Source organism: Larus michahellis, chromosome 8 (assembly GCF_964199755.1).
Source record: "Larus michahellis chromosome 8, bLarMic1.1, whole genome shotgun sequence".
NCBI classification, from domain to species: domain Eukaryota; kingdom Metazoa; phylum Chordata; class Aves; order Charadriiformes; family Laridae; genus Larus; species Larus michahellis.
In genome coordinates this window covers 19,791,536-19,808,277 of record NC_133903.1, presented here as the reverse complement: position 1 = coordinate 19,808,277, position 16,742 = coordinate 19,791,536, and the positions used below count along the sequence as shown (strand labels likewise).

General features: G+C 58.2%; 2 protein-coding genes and 1 non-coding gene across 3 annotated transcripts in view; 1 reads left to right on the top strand and 2 right to left on the bottom strand.

Annotated features, from left to right (window-relative positions):
- Position 1: 1 nt before the first annotated feature.
- Positions 2 to 72, bottom strand: TRNAG-CCC (transfer RNA glycine (anticodon CCC)). The gene has a single exon. It is a non-coding gene; the product is annotated as a tRNA-Gly (tRNA).
- Positions 73 to 1,832: 1,760 nt separating this feature from the next.
- Positions 1,833 to 5,810, top strand: MCRIP2 (MAPK regulated corepressor interacting protein 2). The gene is made up of 5 exons (XM_074596848.1): positions 1,833 to 2,075; positions 2,188 to 2,269; positions 4,189 to 4,316; positions 4,566 to 4,667; positions 5,321 to 5,810. The coding sequence occupies exons 1-5, from the start codon at positions 2,024 to 2,026 to the stop codon at positions 5,389 to 5,391; spliced, it is 435 nt and encodes a 144-aa protein (XP_074452949.1). The 5' UTR covers positions 1,833 to 2,023; the 3' UTR covers positions 5,392 to 5,810.
- Positions 5,811 to 7,544: 1,734 nt separating this feature from the next.
- The window catches only part of ABCA3 (ATP binding cassette subfamily A member 3), a 30,926-nt gene continuing 21,728 nt past the window's right edge, over positions 7,545 to 16,742 (bottom strand). The window contains exons 19-31 of the mRNA XM_074596846.1: positions 16,330 to 16,633; positions 15,717 to 15,990; positions 14,920 to 15,124; positions 14,188 to 14,407; positions 13,789 to 13,947; positions 13,103 to 13,275; positions 12,673 to 12,807; positions 12,365 to 12,559; positions 11,255 to 11,442; positions 10,985 to 11,155; positions 10,570 to 10,757; positions 10,385 to 10,458; positions 7,545 to 9,045 (exon numbers count right to left, since the gene is read on the bottom strand). Of these exons, the coding sequence (XP_074452947.1) occupies positions 8,914 to 9,045; positions 10,385 to 10,458; positions 10,570 to 10,757; positions 10,985 to 11,155; positions 11,255 to 11,442; positions 12,365 to 12,559; positions 12,673 to 12,807; positions 13,103 to 13,275; positions 13,789 to 13,947; positions 14,188 to 14,407; positions 14,920 to 15,124; positions 15,717 to 15,990; positions 16,330 to 16,633 (2,418 nt within the window). The 3' untranslated portion in view covers positions 7,545 to 8,913. The remainder of the gene's footprint in view (positions 9,046 to 10,384; positions 10,459 to 10,569; positions 10,758 to 10,984; positions 11,156 to 11,254; positions 11,443 to 12,364; positions 12,560 to 12,672; positions 12,808 to 13,102; positions 13,276 to 13,788; positions 13,948 to 14,187; positions 14,408 to 14,919; positions 15,125 to 15,716; positions 15,991 to 16,329; positions 16,634 to 16,742) is intronic.

The window sequence follows — 16,742 nt, the reverse complement described above, 5'->3', positions numbered from 1 at the left end:
TTGCGCCGCCCGGGAATCGAACCCGGGTCGCAAGAATGGGAATCTTGCATGATACCACTACACCAGCGGCGCCTCGCTGAAGTTTGTTGCCCCACTGATATTCAATGTCTCCACAGGTGACGGCAGCCAGGGTGGCGTGGGGCAGTGGGTGCTGCCGCGCGCCCTACCCATGGGCCTTCCCTACCCCATCCCCACCGCCCCCGGCAGCACCAGGTTAATGCCCCGCGGGGACACCCCAGGAAAACGGGGGCGCATGGCACTCTCCAGTGGGGAAACTGAGGCACAACACTCCCCCCCAGGTGACAGGGCAGGTGACGAGTCAGTGGTGGCATCCCCCCGTGTCACAGTTGTATTTAAGCGTGGTGACGAGGGCCCTGTAGGATTGGGGGAAGTCAGATGACGGCTGACAGCAGCTGGAAGCCCCCCACAAGCCACCCACGGGTGCCTGGCACCCCGCAGGATCAGGCCCTGCTCTGCGGGATGCTCTCCTGGGGGGCTGGGAACCCTCCCGTACCATGGCCACGCCACTGTTGGGGCGTAAAGGCCAAGGTCACCCACATGGGGTGGCTTTGGTGCCCCAAGAGCAAGGCTGGAGCAGCCCTGAAACTCCCGGTGGGTTTATCACACAGCCTGTCCTCAAAGCCCTAGGTGCCACCCAGCCACAGGTGGCCAGGACTGGCTCTGGGTCCTGTCCCGGCGCTGCACATGGGGACACCTCAGTGCACCTTCCCTGCTCCAAAGGTCACCGCGATGGCCGGGATGCGCCACTCGGTGGCCCACAGCTCCCAGGCAGTTACGGGGTGCATGGCTCAGGGCTCACTGGACTTGTCACACCGCTGTCCCCATGGTAGTGGCACCTTAGGCCCTGCCTCTGGACCCCCTTGCTGTCCCCTGCATGGGTCCTACCTGTCCCAGGAATGACTCCTGTGCGTCCCCTGTGTGTTCCATGGCTCCAGTGTCACATGTCTCCTGAACATCCCCTCTGTGATTTCTGTGTCCCCTGCGTGCCTGTGCCATCTTGTGTCCCATGTCCCCTGTGCCCTCTCTCCTACTTGACCCCTGTGTGTCCCCATGTCCCTTGTGTGCACCCTGTGTCCCGTGCATGTCCCGTCTCCCACATGTCCTACTTCTACCCTCTATGTATCCCATGCATGTCCCCTGTGCGTCCCTATGTCCCAAGTGTGCCCTCCTGTGTCCCATGTGCGTTTCCTGTGTCCCCCCTGCCTCCTACATGTGCCCCTCTGTCCTGCGCGTGTCCCCACATCCCATGTGTGCCCCTTACGTACCCCACGTGTCCCCTGTGCGTCCCCACGTCCTATGTATGCCCCTTATATGTCCTGCGTGTGTCCCATGTGTGCCCCCCCACCTCCCACATGTGCCCCCTGTGTGTCCCCATGTGTTCCCCCTGTGTGTCCACTGCGTGTCCCACGTGTCCCCCACACACCTTCCATATGTGCCACCTATGTGCCCCACGTGTCCCCTGTGTGTCCCCACCTCCCACGTGTGCCTCCTGTGCGTGTCCCATGTGTGCCCCCATGTCCCACGTGTCCCCTCTATCTGTCCCGTGCGTGTCCTCTGTGCCACCAATGTGTCCCGCATGTGTCCCATGTGTGTCCCCATGACCCACGTGTTCCCACTATGTCTCCCGTGCGTGTCCCCTCTATCTGTCCCGTGCGTGTCCTCTGTGCCACCAATGTGTCCCGCCTGTGTCCCATGTGTGTCCCCATGACCCACGTGTTCCCACTATGTCTCCCGTGCGTGTCCCCTGTGTGTCCCCACATCCCACGTGCGTCCCTTACGTACCCCGCATGTGTCCCCCTCCCCCACCTCCCACGTCTGCCCCGATGCACCCTGAGCGTGTCCCCCTTCCCACCCTTCCCCTGGTCCCCCCCTCGCTGCCCCGTGCGGTCCCTTTAAGTGCGGGGGGGGCGTGTCGCTGTGCCCGGCCCGGCCCGGCCCGTTAAAGGCCCGGCGCGGGGCGCGTGCTGCACTGGGGCGGGGGCGGCGGGGCCGGTGCCGCAGGATGTACACGCTGACGCGCGGCCCCAGCAAGCTGGCCACGCAGCGCCGCACAGGTACCGGGGTTGGGGAGGAGGGGGGGGGGGCCGGGGCAAGGGGTGTGCGTGGGCCCCCGTCCCGCCCGGTTCTGACCCACCCCTCCACCCTGTCTCCCGCCGCCGCCCGCAGGTCCCACGCAGCAGGCGGTGGAGAGCAGCAAACTGGGCGAGCTGCGGGGCCGGCTGCAGCCCGGCGCCTGGCCCCCCGCCAGGTGAGCCCCGCGCCGCCGCCGTGACCTTGGGGAAAGGTTACCGGGGCGGCCGGGCCGCGCCGACCGGGAGGGAGGGGCCGCGGGAGGGTGGCACCGGAGGGGGAGGCGGGGGGGTACACCGCTCGGTGCCCGCATGGCCGGGCGTGCGGGGGGTTGCAGCGCTGCCGGTCCCCGCCCGCATCTCACCGAGCCTGCACCGAGCGGCGTGGGCCGCCCCTCGCGGGGGGGCGGGGACGACACGGGGGACACGGGACGATGACACCGGAGTTGGTCGTGTGTGCGTGTCCCCCCGCCCCCGGGGATGTTCGGGATGAGGCTGCTTCCGAAGAGCTCGGGGGAACGGGAGTTGCGGCCGGTGGAGCGGGCAAAGTGCAAGCAGTGGCGGGCTGCGGGCCCCGGGGGGGCGGGCGGTGGAGGGGGGAATGTCCCGGGGTGTGGGGGGTCGGGCAGGGGGGTGTCCCGGTGCGCTGCCGGCCCGGGGAGACGGACAAGGGGGGGTGTCCCGGTGCCCGGGGGCTGCTGCCCGCAGATGCTGCCGGTGCGGGGGTGCCGGAGCGGTGCAGAGCCGGGGCCGGGCTGGGCTGGGGTTGTGCAACGCCCCCCCCCCCCCGTCAGCCCCGGGGGGAGGCATCGGTTGCACAAACCCCGCTGGCTGCTCCGCGCCGGACCGGTGTGGAACCGGCTGGTCCCCGGCGGGGCGCAGATCCCGTCTGCAGACCGGGGTTCCTGCAGACCGTGGTGGCTCACGGCGGGGGGGGTTGGAGGATGTCCCGTGTCCCTAAAGGGAGGGGGGGGGGGCATAGCTTTGGGGTGAAAAACTCTCAACTTCTAGCAGAAATAACTGTTGGGGGGGGATTTAAGCAGCTGGAGGGGTCATGGCTGCTGCTCCGCAGGTGCTGTCAGCTGGAGAGCTGGCGACAAGCTGTGCCCTCCGCCCCCCCCCCCCCCCCCGCTCTGCCCGATTCCTCCAGCCTCAAGGAACGGATGAGAAAAAGCCCTCCCCTCCTTCCTGGCACCTTTCACTAATTAACTACTGGGGCTTCTACCGCACTGACCCTCCTTCAGGCAGGCTGGTGGGGCTCCTGCCAGCTGCCCTGCCTGCAGGGGTGCTCCCCCCCCCCCGCCCCCGGGTCCTGGGGGGCTGGGGGACATCACTCTGCCCTCCCGGCAGGGACGTCATGGCAGGGGCTGCCTGTTCTCCCTCCCGCCTGCCCTGTACACCATAACCCGTCTGTGCTCCCAAGGCCCCTTAGACTTTGTCCGGTGAGAAACGTGGCCGTTGCAACCGCGTCCTGCCCCAAACTGGGCAGAAAAGCCAAAATATTGAAGTTTTGCACTGGATGTGCCCACAAGTCGCATCCCAAACCTTTCTTTTTTGATCTGCCGGGTGTTGGTGGTTCCAGGCTCGGGCTGGTTTCAGGGTCCTGCTCTCGGGAGGGGATCCCAGCTCCGAGGAAGCCTGACCTGCTCCCAGCTGGCAGAGGGTTTGGTCCCAGTCCTGGGGCACCTTGGGGACGCGCTGGGGCTGCTGCAGCGAACCAGCGTGTTTGGTTTGTGGAGAACGGCACAATGGCACCTAACTGGATTTCACTTCCATTTTCCTGATATTTCAGCAATTTTGCTGAGAGAAATTTTTATTTTAGGGACTGCGCTTGGTGCTGGGACTGGAGGATGGGTGGGAGACGGACAGTGCCTGCTTTTCCCTGGGGAGCTTCCCTCGCTTGCACCCCTCTTTGTGCAGGAACCCCCCTCCCAGGGGGCTGGGTCCCTTTGGGTCCCCTCCCTTGGGGACAGGGTTGCATGCTGTGTCTGAGTGTGGATGCTGTGGGACAATCCAGGGCAGCACCTCTCCTTGCTCCAAACCGTGGGGGGAAGAGCTACCCACCCCCACTTCACCTCCCCCTGGCTTCCCCCCACAGCCCAGCCCAGAAACTGGTCTTCAACAGAGTGAACGGGAAGAGGCCGCAGGTGCTGCCACAGCAGGTCTCGGCCCCCGAGGAGTGCTACACGCTGGCCCACGAGGAGAACGTCCGCTTTGTCTATGAAGGTGAGGGTGGAGGGTCCCTGGGGACAGGCACCCCCTCACTGTCCCATCCTGGGGGTGGGGGGTGTGTGGGCTGGAGCATGTGGGATCCCTCCTGAGGCAGCTGCATGGTGCTGGGGGTCTTGGTGGCAGGGCTGGGGTCCCCAGCCTGGGTACCTGCCCTCCCTTGCACCACCTGCTGCTCCTCTCCTGGGCTGGGCAATCCCCATCCCAAAACTGCCTGTCGTGTCCCCTCCTGCCGTCCCCCCTCAGCCTGGCAGCAGGTAGAGCAGCAGCTGGACAGCAGCCGGAGCGGGGAGAGCGTCTGCGGCCCCGTGCAGTATGTAGAGAAGACCCCCAACCCCGGACTGAAAAGTAAGTGGGAAGCAGTCGGGGCACTCAGGGGTGCGTTGGGCTCATGGGTGCAATGAGCTGGTGTGGGCTCAGCCGGGCCCCTGAGCACGGCTGTGATGGGAGGAGGAGGATGATCCCAGTGCTGGGTGTGACAGAGGGGCTGGGTTGGGACTGTCCTGCTGGGGCTGAGGCCACTTGGGGGGTGCTGGGGGGGCAGCTGGCTCCCAGCACTGTGGTGGGGGTGTCCCACCATGCCCCATCAGAGGAGCCCAAGCAAGCAGGACACCTGGTTGGTGACTTCTGGAAATCATGCCTTCTTCAGCCACCAGGGTGGGTTGGGAGAGGAGCCCCCTAGGTCCTGCCATGGGGATCTGCCTCTCCTGGGGCCATGCAGGACCAAGTCAGAGTGCAGCGGAGACAGGGATGATGAGCTTCTCTGATGGCAGCTGGAGAAAGGGCTGTGAGCACAGCGTGGGGGCTCCTGCCCCAAGAAGAGAAGGTCCCTGTAAACTCAGCCTGGCCTTCTGGGGGCACGGCACAGGGGTGGGGGAAATTTTGGGGTGTCTTTTTTTTTCCCCTTTCCCCCCCCCCCCCCAGTGGCAAATGGTGTGGCTCAGGGAAAGCACACGGAGCCCTGCTCCAGCTGCTCTGCTACGCTCTCCCCTCTCTTGCAGACTTTGTTCCCATCGACCTGGAGGAGTGGTGGGCACAGCAATTTCTGGCCAAAATCGAAAACTGCTCATAAAAGGGAAGAAAGGTTTGGGGTGGGTTTTTTTGGGTTTTTTTTTGTGTTTTTTTTTTTTTTTTTAAAAAATGAAACAAAGCTGAGAGCAGCTGGTCAGAACCCAGAATTGGTGGTGTTTTAGAACCACATTTTTAAAAGATGGCCGAACCCAAGTGACCCATGCTGCCAGCCCAGTGGGACCGGACCACAGCCATGCCCAGCCGCATGCCCCCTCCCTGCGCCCGGCGTGGAGGAGCAGCCTGCGGCCCCAGCCAGGATTCCTTAAGTGCCAGTTCTCGGACCGCTGCAGCTCCTGCAGCCACCAGCTCCCAGGGACACTGCAGTGCCATGCTGGGGCCGAGGGAGCGGATCCAGCCCCACAGGGAGGAGAGTGGGGTGCTGTAGCAGGACCGCCAGGCAATAAAGCACTGAAACTGCCAGTGGAGCGGCGGTTGTGGGATGGGGAGGATGTGTTGGCAGGAGATGGTGAAGCAGCTGGGATGCAGCATTGTGCCCTGGGCTGGCGTGGAGCAGAGGGGGAAGTTGTTTGTGGCTGAGTCTTGCCCCAGTGGGTACCCTGCTGCTCTGGGGGCAGAGGGCTTGGAGCATCTCCCTGTCTTCCTTGGAGCTGCATCCCTGCCCCAGTGCTGCCTCATCTCCCTGGGCTCAGCCAGGGGCGGTGGCTGCTGCCTTGGGTGGGGGTGGGGGGGGGGGTTACGTTTGGGATTGGTGGGGGGACACATGTGGGCATCTGCAGGTGATGGGCGCAGGGGGCTGAGCACCCTGGCTGTGGCTCAGAGCAAAGCTGTAATACGTTGGTGGGTAAAGCTGCAGGAATGAAGGTGCCAGGGCCAGCCCTCCCTGCCATGGAGGCCCTTGACATTGTGGTGACAAAAGCCTTTTAAGCCCCAAGCTTAAGGTCTCCTCCCTTGCCTGTGGCTGTTAGGGTGCAGTGGGGCTAAGAGAAAGGGGGTTGTGGCTTCCTGTGGTGGAAGGGTGGGGACATCCCCAGTTCTGCTCCCAAAGGCAGCCGATGCTCAAAAATCCTTCAGCCCAGGGGCTTTTCCAGGCTGGACTGAGCCCTTCCAGGTCAGGTTTTGGAGGACACCCCCTCTTTTCCTGCTGTGTCCTGCCCACAAGGCAGGGAGCAGGAGCCCGGCACAGCCCAAGTGTGCTGGAGGGGCTGGAGCTGCTCTCAGACTCCAAAGGAGGCCAGAAAACACCCACTGGGGAAAAAAAAATAAAATCTTTATTATTCCTATGATGGGAATAACAGCCCCACTGCAGCCAGAGGGGAGCAGCGGCCACCTGGGGCCTGGGATGCTTCTCCCACCACACATGGCCACCATGACCTGGGGGAAGTGGGGGCAGAGCAGGGCCAGCACTGAGCTGGGCTGTCCCTGAGCTGCAGTGTCTGTCCCATGAGCAGCCCTGCTCATGCCCTGGGGCTGCAGCTGTGACCCCCAGTGAGCAGCACTGTGCACAGCTGGCAGCTCCTGCTGTGGCCAGAGGGTTGTTACAGCATCGTGTGACTGCGAAATGCTGCTTTGTTAAGACTTTCTTCATTTAGGCCAAGATGACCCCAGCAGTGGGGGGGGCTGGCACCAGGAGATGCCATCCTTGCCCTTGACTCCTCTGTCATGGCAGGGGCCACGCTGCCTCTGTGCCGCCCGTCCCAAGCCTTGCCGGGGGTGTCACCAGTATCCCACTGGGATGTGTGCTGGAAGGGGGGGGGGTGGTGTTTCCCAGGTGTGCTGCTGCGCTCAGGGTGCTGCCAGCCCATCGCATTTTGACATCTCACCCTCATGCAATTTCCCCCTTTCCCTCTGCTGCCCACCCCGGGTGAAGCCCCAGAGGTGCTGCTGCATCCTGCCGTATCGCCCCTTCCAAAAAAAACCAAAACAACCCAGTTACTGGGAGTCCCAGCAATTTCTGGGTGGCCCCAGGCACCCTCCCAACCAAAAGCATCCCCCCCGCTTTCCATGCACAGGCACCGCTGGGAGGAATGGGGCTGGTGCTGGGGTTTTCCCACCGCCCGGTGCCCCCGGCAGCACCTGGCTCTGCCGCCGCCAGGGATGCTCCCAGGGAGCAAGCCCTCTATGCCAGTGCCTCCCACGTGTCCCAGGAATGCCATTCACCTGCTGGCTACTTACTAATAAAAAACACACGTTGGGTAAGATCCAGGGAAATTCTTAGTAACATGATGCACCATCGTTTTGAACAACAACATTAGGCAAAGGGAAAAAAAATGGAACAGGAAAGAATGAGTCAGTCACAGGAATGAAACAAAAACCCAACCCAAAAATATAACCCAACCCCTGACAATGCAATCACAAGAAGGGAATCAGCACCCCTCGCCATAAATATTAATTCATTTAGTTATGTGCAATTGTGTGTCTTACTATAGTGCAAATAGCTCTGCATTGATCACGGAGCAGCCGGCCCAAAGGGGACTGCTGCCGGGTGACACAGGGACTAGTTAAGGACAGACAAGAATCAACACGGATTTAAAACAAACAAACAAACAAAAAGAAAAAAAGCAACCTGACTACAGGGAAACGCCAAAAAAGAAATCCCGGTTGCTGCCTCCGGCTCGGCGCAGGCAGGGCTGGGCAGTGCTGGTGCCTATTGCACCATGCCCAGCGGTGTCCCCAGGCGAGGGTGGGCGGGGACAGGGAAGAAGAGGGGGACGCGGGACAGAGGGGTGTGAGGGAGAGCACAGCAGGACATGGGCGCAGCGACAGCATCGCTGGCCTTCAGACCTGGTCGCGCAGCCAGTTAAACCCTGTGACAGGCGGTAGTGAGACCAGCAGCGTCCCCAGGCAGCCTGTGTCGACGCTCAGCCCCGCTGCTGTCAGCCCCAGCGCTGGCTCTGCCACCGGACCCACCACGTGCCTGGGCTGCGGGCATTTCTCCAGGAACACATCCTCCGTGCCAGTTCCTCGGGACAGCCATGCCTCCACCCACGGGGAGGAGGGGACGGCCTTGTCCCAAGAGGTTAAAAGTGATGGAGCCTTGGGACAGGATGCTGGCCTTGTCCCCACCAGCCAGAAGGGTCTGGATCTAAGCTACGTTACAGCCTCCTGTTAAACGACGAGCAAACCACCTCACAATATGCGGCAACACGCGGGCAAAGCCCACGGAGCAGCGTCCCCATGGGTGCAAGCATCGGGCAGGGAAGAGGGACACACGGTGCGGTTTGGGGATCCCAATCCCCACCCATCCAGGCTTCCCCTGCTTTTTTGGGCTTGTGGGGTTTTTTTGCTGTGTGGCTGGGAATGAAGGCTGGCGAGTGGCAGCGTGACATGCCCACACACACACGCACGCGCGCACACGGCACGGTGGCAGGCAACACACACGCACCATTTGTGATCCCAGCGGCAGGAGGTACGCCGCCATTGCCCCCGCTCCCTTCCCAGTGAAAAGTTTCTTACATTTATACATTATTTAAGACACGCCGATATATAAATTACTGTCTCTATATATACTATGTATAGGCAGCAGGGCCAGTCCGTGAGAAAGGGCACCCCTGGGGGCTTCTGCTCACTTCCCTCTCTCCTCTGTGTAGTGCTGGAAGCGAGTGAAGCTCATGAAGACCTGCTCCAGGGAGATCTGGCTCACCGAGTAGTCCTCCAGGCGTAACTTCTCTTTGGCTTTCTCCAAGGCCCCGAAGACCTACAAGGGAGGGCGCGGCCGTGACTGCGGGGACCTCGGCTGCCACGCGGAGACCAGAGGGACAGTCTCCCGCTAGGGAGACCCCGGGGCAGCGACGCCTTCCCTGGCAGGAGGGCGGGGGGATGCCAGGAGCTGGATTATTTAGCAAAAGTACCTGACCCCATTTAGAAATGTATGTTTTATATATATCTTTTTTAAAGTATATATGATACATATATATTTTTTTTTTTTTTTTTGTATAGCCCTGGGCCCAAGGTTTCTGCTCAATGTATTATACGTTATATATGCAATATATATATTAAAAACCTATATAGTATACATACTGTATATAAAACTATCTGTATATAGTATACAAATAGTTTTTTTATATATAGTAACTATATACAGTTTTTATATATATCTGTATACTACGTACTCTCTATATAACATATAGAGTACATATATACACCATATACTGTATACTCTATATAGGGTATACAGAACACACATATACCTATAAAGCTATATATAGTATACACTATATACACAGTATATAGTACACAGTATATACATACACAGGATATAGTATACATACTATATATATACTATCTGCATATAGTATACAGATAGCTTTTTATACATAGGATGTAACTATATATAGTTTTTATATATAGCTGTATGCTCTGTACTCTCTATACAGCATATATGATATATATACACTATACTATATACTGTATACTCTATATACTCTACTATATATACTCTATATAGAGTATACAGAACACACACATATATATAAAACTATATATAGTATGCACTATATACACAGTATATAGTATAATATACAGATATATAAAAAACTAGATATGCTATATAGAGAGTATATAGTATACAGATATATATCAAAACTATATATAGTTGTATACAATATATAAAAATATACGTACACTATATACAGATGGTTATATACCATATATAAAAAACTATATATATTAAAAACTATAAATATATACATATATATTTAGGGTTTTTTAATATATCTCTCCCTGGGCTGGGATCCAATAGGTCCCATGGGTCAGTAACACCAATGCCCGTGGCCCCGGTGGGATGGAGGGGTCCTGGTTCAGCATGCACTGGCCATACATGCGGGTGACCTGCTTGGGCCAGGGAGAAAACCACTTTTTAATTAGCTTGTTTTTTATAAATCACCTGGATTTTGGACAGAGAGAGTCTCTGGAAGAAAAGCAAGATGAGCCGAGCGCGAAAGCAAAGCATCAAGAGCACACGACGGGGCAGGAATAGGGCTGCCCCTCCAGCCCCCTCCTGCGAAGGGATGGGACGTGCTCCAGCACCCCCTTACCTGTGCCCAGCTGAGGTTCTTGTTGGTCAAGTGATAATGTACCATGCCCTGGTGCTCGTGTTTCAGGACGCTGCCTGGGAGAGACGAGCAAGGAGAGGCTCTGAGTTAGGCAACTCCCTGAAGCCCACGACCAGCGCCCTGCCCTCCCCCCTGGAGGGGCCAACCTCTCCAGCAGCTCACTGTACCTGGGAAAGTCTTCTCCACGAAGGCCTTGAAGGCCTGCAGCTCGCCCTCCTCCTCACTCCGCGTTTTGGCCAGCAAGGTGTAGCCGCTGCCAAACTTGCTTTTCAGGTGCTGGGGGCTGCCCAGGCATTTGAACTGCCCGTTCACCATGATGGCCAGCCGCGTGCACAGGGCCTCGCACTCCTCCATGCTGCAGGACAGAAGACTTGTTCAGCAGGGCAGGAGCACTGAGACAGAGCGGCAGAAGCTTCTGTGAAGGGGATGGAGGTGAATTCCCTCCTCCCTGGGTTTTTGGAGGAGGGGAAAGCTGTAGGCAGTGCTCACCCACCGGGCTCTGGAGGATGGGTCCCCATCCCTTGGGACCCACCACCCTTCTGGCTGCTCCCCAATCCCAATCCCTGCCCAGAGAAGTGTCACCTGTGGGATGTGAAGATGATGGATTTGCCGCACTCCCGTGTCCGTGTCACTGCATCCCAGAGCAAACGCCGGGCCACAGGGTCCATGCCAGTGGAGGGCTCATCCAGGAAGATCACAGGGGGACCACCAATAAGGGCAATGCCAGCGCTCAGCTTCCGCTTGTTACCGCCACTGCGGAAGGCGATGGGAATGGGGACAGAGACCCGACATGAGCACAGGAAGAGCTCCACAAGATGAGGGGCAGAGGGGCGTCTCCACGTCTCCTCTCACCTGTAGGTCCTCACGAGCTTGTCAGCATGGGGCTCCAGGAGAAGCCCTCTCAGCATGTTCTCCACGCAGCTGCCAATGTAGCGCTCGGGGATGCCCCGCAGCCGGGCGTACATGCTCAGGGTCTCACGGCCTGTCATGTGGTCCAGGAGGGCATCGAACTGCGGGCAGTACCCGATCCGCTGCTGGACCTTGGGGCAAGAGGAACCCAGCAGGGATTAGCTCACAGGCAGGTCTCTGCAAGGAAGTGTCCAAGCCAGGAGGTGCTTTGCTGCACCTCTGCAAGGTTTTTGCTCAAAGTGATGGGGACTGAGCTGCAGCTCCGAAACCGCAGGTGAAACAGGAGGGAAATTCCCCCATCGCTGGAGCCACCGGTCTGTTGGGGATGGACACAGACAGCGCTCCTTGGGATGGCAACTGTGTGGTCTCATGTTGCATTTCTCAAGCTGGTTCCTCATTGTGAAGGGCCATTTCAGGTGGCCCAGGCTCTCAGGAGAAGGAAAGCACTGGAGGGTCTGGACCCTCTCCATATCCTGGCCTCCTCTGGGGGCAAGAGCCCAACAGAAGCCAGAGTCCCATGGGAAGAAGCAAGCAGGACCACAGTTTCAGGGCAGACCCTCCTCACGTTCTCCTTGCCTGACATTGTTGGGTGTTGACACACTGGTAGAAGTACCCAGGGCTTGAACCAAAAGCCCGACCCCTGCTCATCTCTTGCTTTTCCAAAGGGAGCGGGCAATTTCCAGCACGGAGATTTCTAGCAGGGGTCTGGAAAGGTCTGACCCACTTGTTTTAGATCGTCATCAGACTGTGATCACTAACTCACATTTCTCACGTTTCCAACTATGGAGCTAAGCCCTTTAATGAAGGGTTTGCCACCCTCACAAGGTATGGCTTCCATTTGTTTTATCTCTGTTGTCCCAGTGGAAAGGGAACTGCTTCCAGGTGGCCAGATAATGGAGAGCTGGGCCGGAAAAGGACACACATCCCTGGGTATTACCTCCACCACTGGCAACTGCAACCATGTCCTCCTCAGAGGCACTTGCAAGGTGGGCCAGCCTAGCCAGACACAGGACTGTTTGTAACACCGCCCTCCACCCCTGCAGCCCTCGGTACCTTCTTGATGTTGGCCAGAATGCTGTGACCATCCACAAAGGCGTCCCCCGACGTGATGCTCTCATCACCAGTCAGCATCTTAAAGGTCGTGGTTTTGCCTGCTCCATTGAAGCCAAGAAGGCCAAAGCATTCCCCTTTGCTGACTGCCAAGGAGATCCTGTCCACCGCCAGCAGGGATTCCCGGCTGTCGTAGACCTGGTGGGGACCAACGTAGAGGCCATGCCAGTCACCACATGTGCCAAGCGCCTGAGGGCACAGCAAGGCAAGTCGTGGCTTTACCAGCCCCGTGGGGACCATGCTCTCCTCACCTTGGTGAGCTCCTTGATGACCAGAGGGCTGCTGAGAGACGACAGCAGTTCTGGTGGCGACTCCAAAACCTTCTTCCTTTCATCTGCCACGTCCCGGTCCTCTGGCAGCGCAGACACCCTGTTCAGCAGTGCCACCTAAACACAGGGCAGAAAAAAACCACCCTTTGCCACCTGGCTGCTGTGGGACAAATGGGTTCCTCCGGCACCCCCAATCTGGCCAGGATCCATCCCTTCAATCAGCCACCTCTGTGGATACCTCACTCCCTTTGCCAACCCACACTCAACAGGATCTGCCCCTCTGAGCAACCTGCTCCAGGGGTGCTCCCTGGGAAGATGGTTTAGATGAAGAGGACCTGTCTCCAGCTCGCAGGGACTCCGGGGCTTAGTCTGGAGGGCACCTTACTTTTCCCTCCCACACACTTTGGCTTACCCATTTCCGCCGCCTGCAGATGCCACAGACCAAAGTTCTCAGTCTCCAGAGAAGGTTTGTCTCAATGAGGAAAAGGAGGAAGAGGAAGGAGAAACCCTGGATGCTCAAGGAGGTCAGGTATCGTCCGATCCCAGGCGTCTCCCAGGAAAAGTAGTTCATCTGATAACTGATATCTAAGCAAGGATGGAACAAAGTCAGACTTGGATCAATCCACGCTCTGGAGAGGAGAAGATAAGCTACAGAGAAAACTGCGAGCCCAAAGCTTTGCCAGGCTCATCTCCACCCCAGCCCATGCTGGGCTCCCTGCCCACAGCTCTATCCAACGCTTCCACAAGAGGATTCAGGTCCAAAGGGGATCTGGCAGAAGATGCCCAGTGGAGGCACACAGCGGAGATCAAGTCACTCTTGGGACTGGGATTTCTTTACTTGTCTATGAAACTTTCCCTAGCCCACGTTTTCCTCCAAATCATTAGTAAGGAAAAGATTCCTTAACTGGATCAACCTATGAGTGTCAAATGCTGCCCAGTTTTTGCTTTGAAACAGTACCTGGAGCTACTGCCCAGGCTGGGTTAGAGGCCCTATGATACTGCCCAGCTCCAGCATCCATCCCACAGGGACCCCCCCTGCCAGTGCGGCTATGGTGGGATGGCCTGGATGGGCAGGTGAGGACCAACAGAGAGACTCACTGAACGCCTTGCAGATGAAAATGGCTTCGACAGAGGAGGTACAAAACTGAATGAACTCGTAGTTCTGGTAGAAGTCACTGATGCATTGGCCCAAGCAGTAATTGGGTAAGACGAGAAAGACTTTATCCAGGGTTTTGGAGAGGTCCACCAAGCCCAGCTCTGAAAGAGGAGCACAGGAAGATCAACAGGGTGGAGTTAGCTGGTTTTAGAGAAAGACCCACAAGGTTTTGGAAGGAAAACCAACAAAAGTTGACATGTTTAATGGGCAAGAATGGACTGTCATTGGGTTTTTTTGCTAGCGTGGGGACAGCCCTGGGGTGAAACAATCCCCGTGGGGGCTGGATCTTCTTGGTGACAGCAGGCTGCAGCGCTGGGCAGGCACAGAGAGCAGCGACCCACCTGGAATGCTCATGATGGTGACCGCAAGGAAGGTGGCTGTGCCCGAGAGGATGTTGAAGATGGTGAGACGGGTGTAGGCTGTGGCGGCCACCGAGAAGAAGAAGCTGAGGAGGTACATGAGGGGAATAATGGCCCAGCCATAAAGGAGGAAGATCAGCATCACATCAACGAGGTGGCTGTCTTGGGTGAAGGCTTGCACATCAAAGGCTTGGAATATCACCTGGGGCACAGCAATGCCAGAAAAATGCACGTTTGTTGAGAAGAATGCACATTTGTCTTGATCGCAAGTGATGCCACCTTGCCTCAACTGCCCAGGCAGCAAGGTAATAGCAGCAGTGCACGGACCAAGATAACCCCTCACTGATGGGTCCTACCAGCAGCCCCTGCCTGTCCCCAAGGGAAGCTCTCTTTCTGCAGACTGGGATGCAGAAGGGCAGATTTGGGGAATTCCTCTCCATGCTCCCATGTATTTGAGATTTTTTTAGTGCCCACACCCAAGTATTCAGGTGCCAGAGGCTGCAACCAACTGACCCAGCTGGTTTGCCATGGCCCAGCTCCCAGGACCAAGGGACAGCTTTCCTGATGGTTCTTTCTATTAACTGAGACAGTGCCAGAGCCAAGTGGCCTCATCCTTTTCCCTGCACCCCAACACATCTTAGCTCTCCCAGAGGTGCAGCACCCAGAGCTCCCACCCAAGGGGAGGAGGACAGGAGGGTGTCAGGGGTGACTCACCAGCATCAGTGCACAAGGGATGAGAAAGTTGATGATGTCCCAGAGCAGGGCAGAAAGCCAGAAGTTGACCACGTAGACGCCACTGACGAACTGGACGTGCTTGGCTTTGATGGCCCGCTCGCTGACCAGCAGGAGAGCGAAGGTGCTGGCGAGCGAGGCCATGCCATACAGCAAGTTGATGGCAATGGCGAACCCAGTCTGGCCTCTGCGGGGAGAGCAGCGGGGCAGGTTAGGACAGGCGCAACTCAACAGAAGAGCACTGAGGCTATGTGGGGACAGCATCCCCACACGGTGCTTCTTGTGGAGGCTACGCTCACGCAGCAAGCCGGCACACAGAGGGAACACCCCACAATAAAAGCACATCTCAGTAAGATGAGCATCTCCCACACACAGCCCTCCTAGCCCACCACAAAACTCCACCCTGCCTTTGCGAGGTCCCACAGGTGTCCTCTCCGGTACAGGTGAGGTTCAGAGACCCTGGATGCAGGATTTTGTGAAGTGTACAGTCATACACACTCTGCTCTGAGCTCCCAGGGAAAACCAACCCCAACCAGTATCTAGAGGGGGACACCCAACCACTGAGATATCCACATGAGGCGATGTGGCTGCTAGGCTCAGGCAGGTAAATGGTCTACACAGCTTTGCTCTCCTGACCTCCTGAGTACAATCACAGCTACATTTGGGCCTCAGAAGCTCCAGCCTGACTCCTCCACTGATGCTGGTACAACCAAGCCAATCTGCACCTACAGAAGTCACAAGCCCTAGCAGGAAAGCAAGCGCCGCGCCATTAGACATACTCCATGAGCTGGTCTTTGGCCTTCTCGGTGATGTTGCGGGGCTGAGGGTAGTTGGTGACGGTGATGGAGGCGTTGGGGCCCACCAGTACCCTGAAGACGGCGTTGTCGGCCAGCATGAGGGCTGTGGCGGGGGAGTGATACGCCTGGTTGTTAAAGAGCGCGGTGACAACCATGCGGTTCCCGGCTCCTTCGAAGGAGGCGGCTGTGATGTAGTGCTCGTTGAAGGCCCCCCCCTCCTCAGAGGCTCTTGAGATGAGGTACTCCTCCAGGCCACCTGCCAAACACCACAGCTGTTAGGAGCAGGCTCCATCACATGAGAGTGAACTGGGGCCAACTGGAAAAGAACCCAAGCAGCCCCAGCCCTGGTGGCCCACCCTGGCCCCGATGATGACCACAAATCCAGGGTTATGGAGAACACAGCTCTGCTCGGGTGAGGAGGGGTCCTGACAACTGCGGGACTCTCCCGTGCAGGAGAGGACACAAGGGGATATGTCAGATACGCTGCAGCTGGGACCTGAGCCACCCACACCAAGGGCCCTGGCAGGAGAAGCCCGTGGCTCCTGCACACCCCGCCAGGCATCGCCTGCTCCACCAGTGCTCCATGAACCCTCACCCAGCACCTCCAGCGGTGACTGGCGCTGGACATCCAGCAGCTCCACATACTGCTCTGCCAGCCTCTGCGACAGACCCGAGGCGGCTGAGACAGAGAAAGGCACAATGGTCTGGCCGTAGGGCTCCAGCGTCAGCCTCAGCAGGGAGGAGTCCCTGGGTCCTGGGAAGGTCTTGGCCACGATGAGGGCAAAGGCAGTGAAGATCAGAGGCACGAGGAACTGCGCTGCCACCATCTTCCAGTTGCGCCAGCTGTACATGGCTCGCTTCATGAACATGGCATAGAACTGCTGGCAGCACAGGTAGAACTGGGAGGGGAGAAGACGGGTCAGTGCCAGCTGTGGACAGCCCCACCAGCCACGTTGCCCCACGCAGCTGATGGGGAGAACGACCCCAAAACCACCTCCCCGTCCTGCC

Coding starts and splice junctions, on each gene's coding strand:
- MCRIP2 (XM_074596848.1), top strand. CDS start 2,024: ATGTACACGCTGACGCGCGGCCCCAGCAAGCTGGCCACGCAGCGCCGC. Junction 2,076..2,187: donor GGCCACGCAGCGCCGCACAG/GTACCGGGGTTG, acceptor CGCCGCCCGCAG/GTCCCACGCAGCAGGCGGTG. Junction 4,668..5,320: donor CCCCAACCCCGGACTGAAAA/GTAAGTGGGAAG, acceptor CCTCTCTTGCAG/ACTTTGTTCCCATCGACCTG.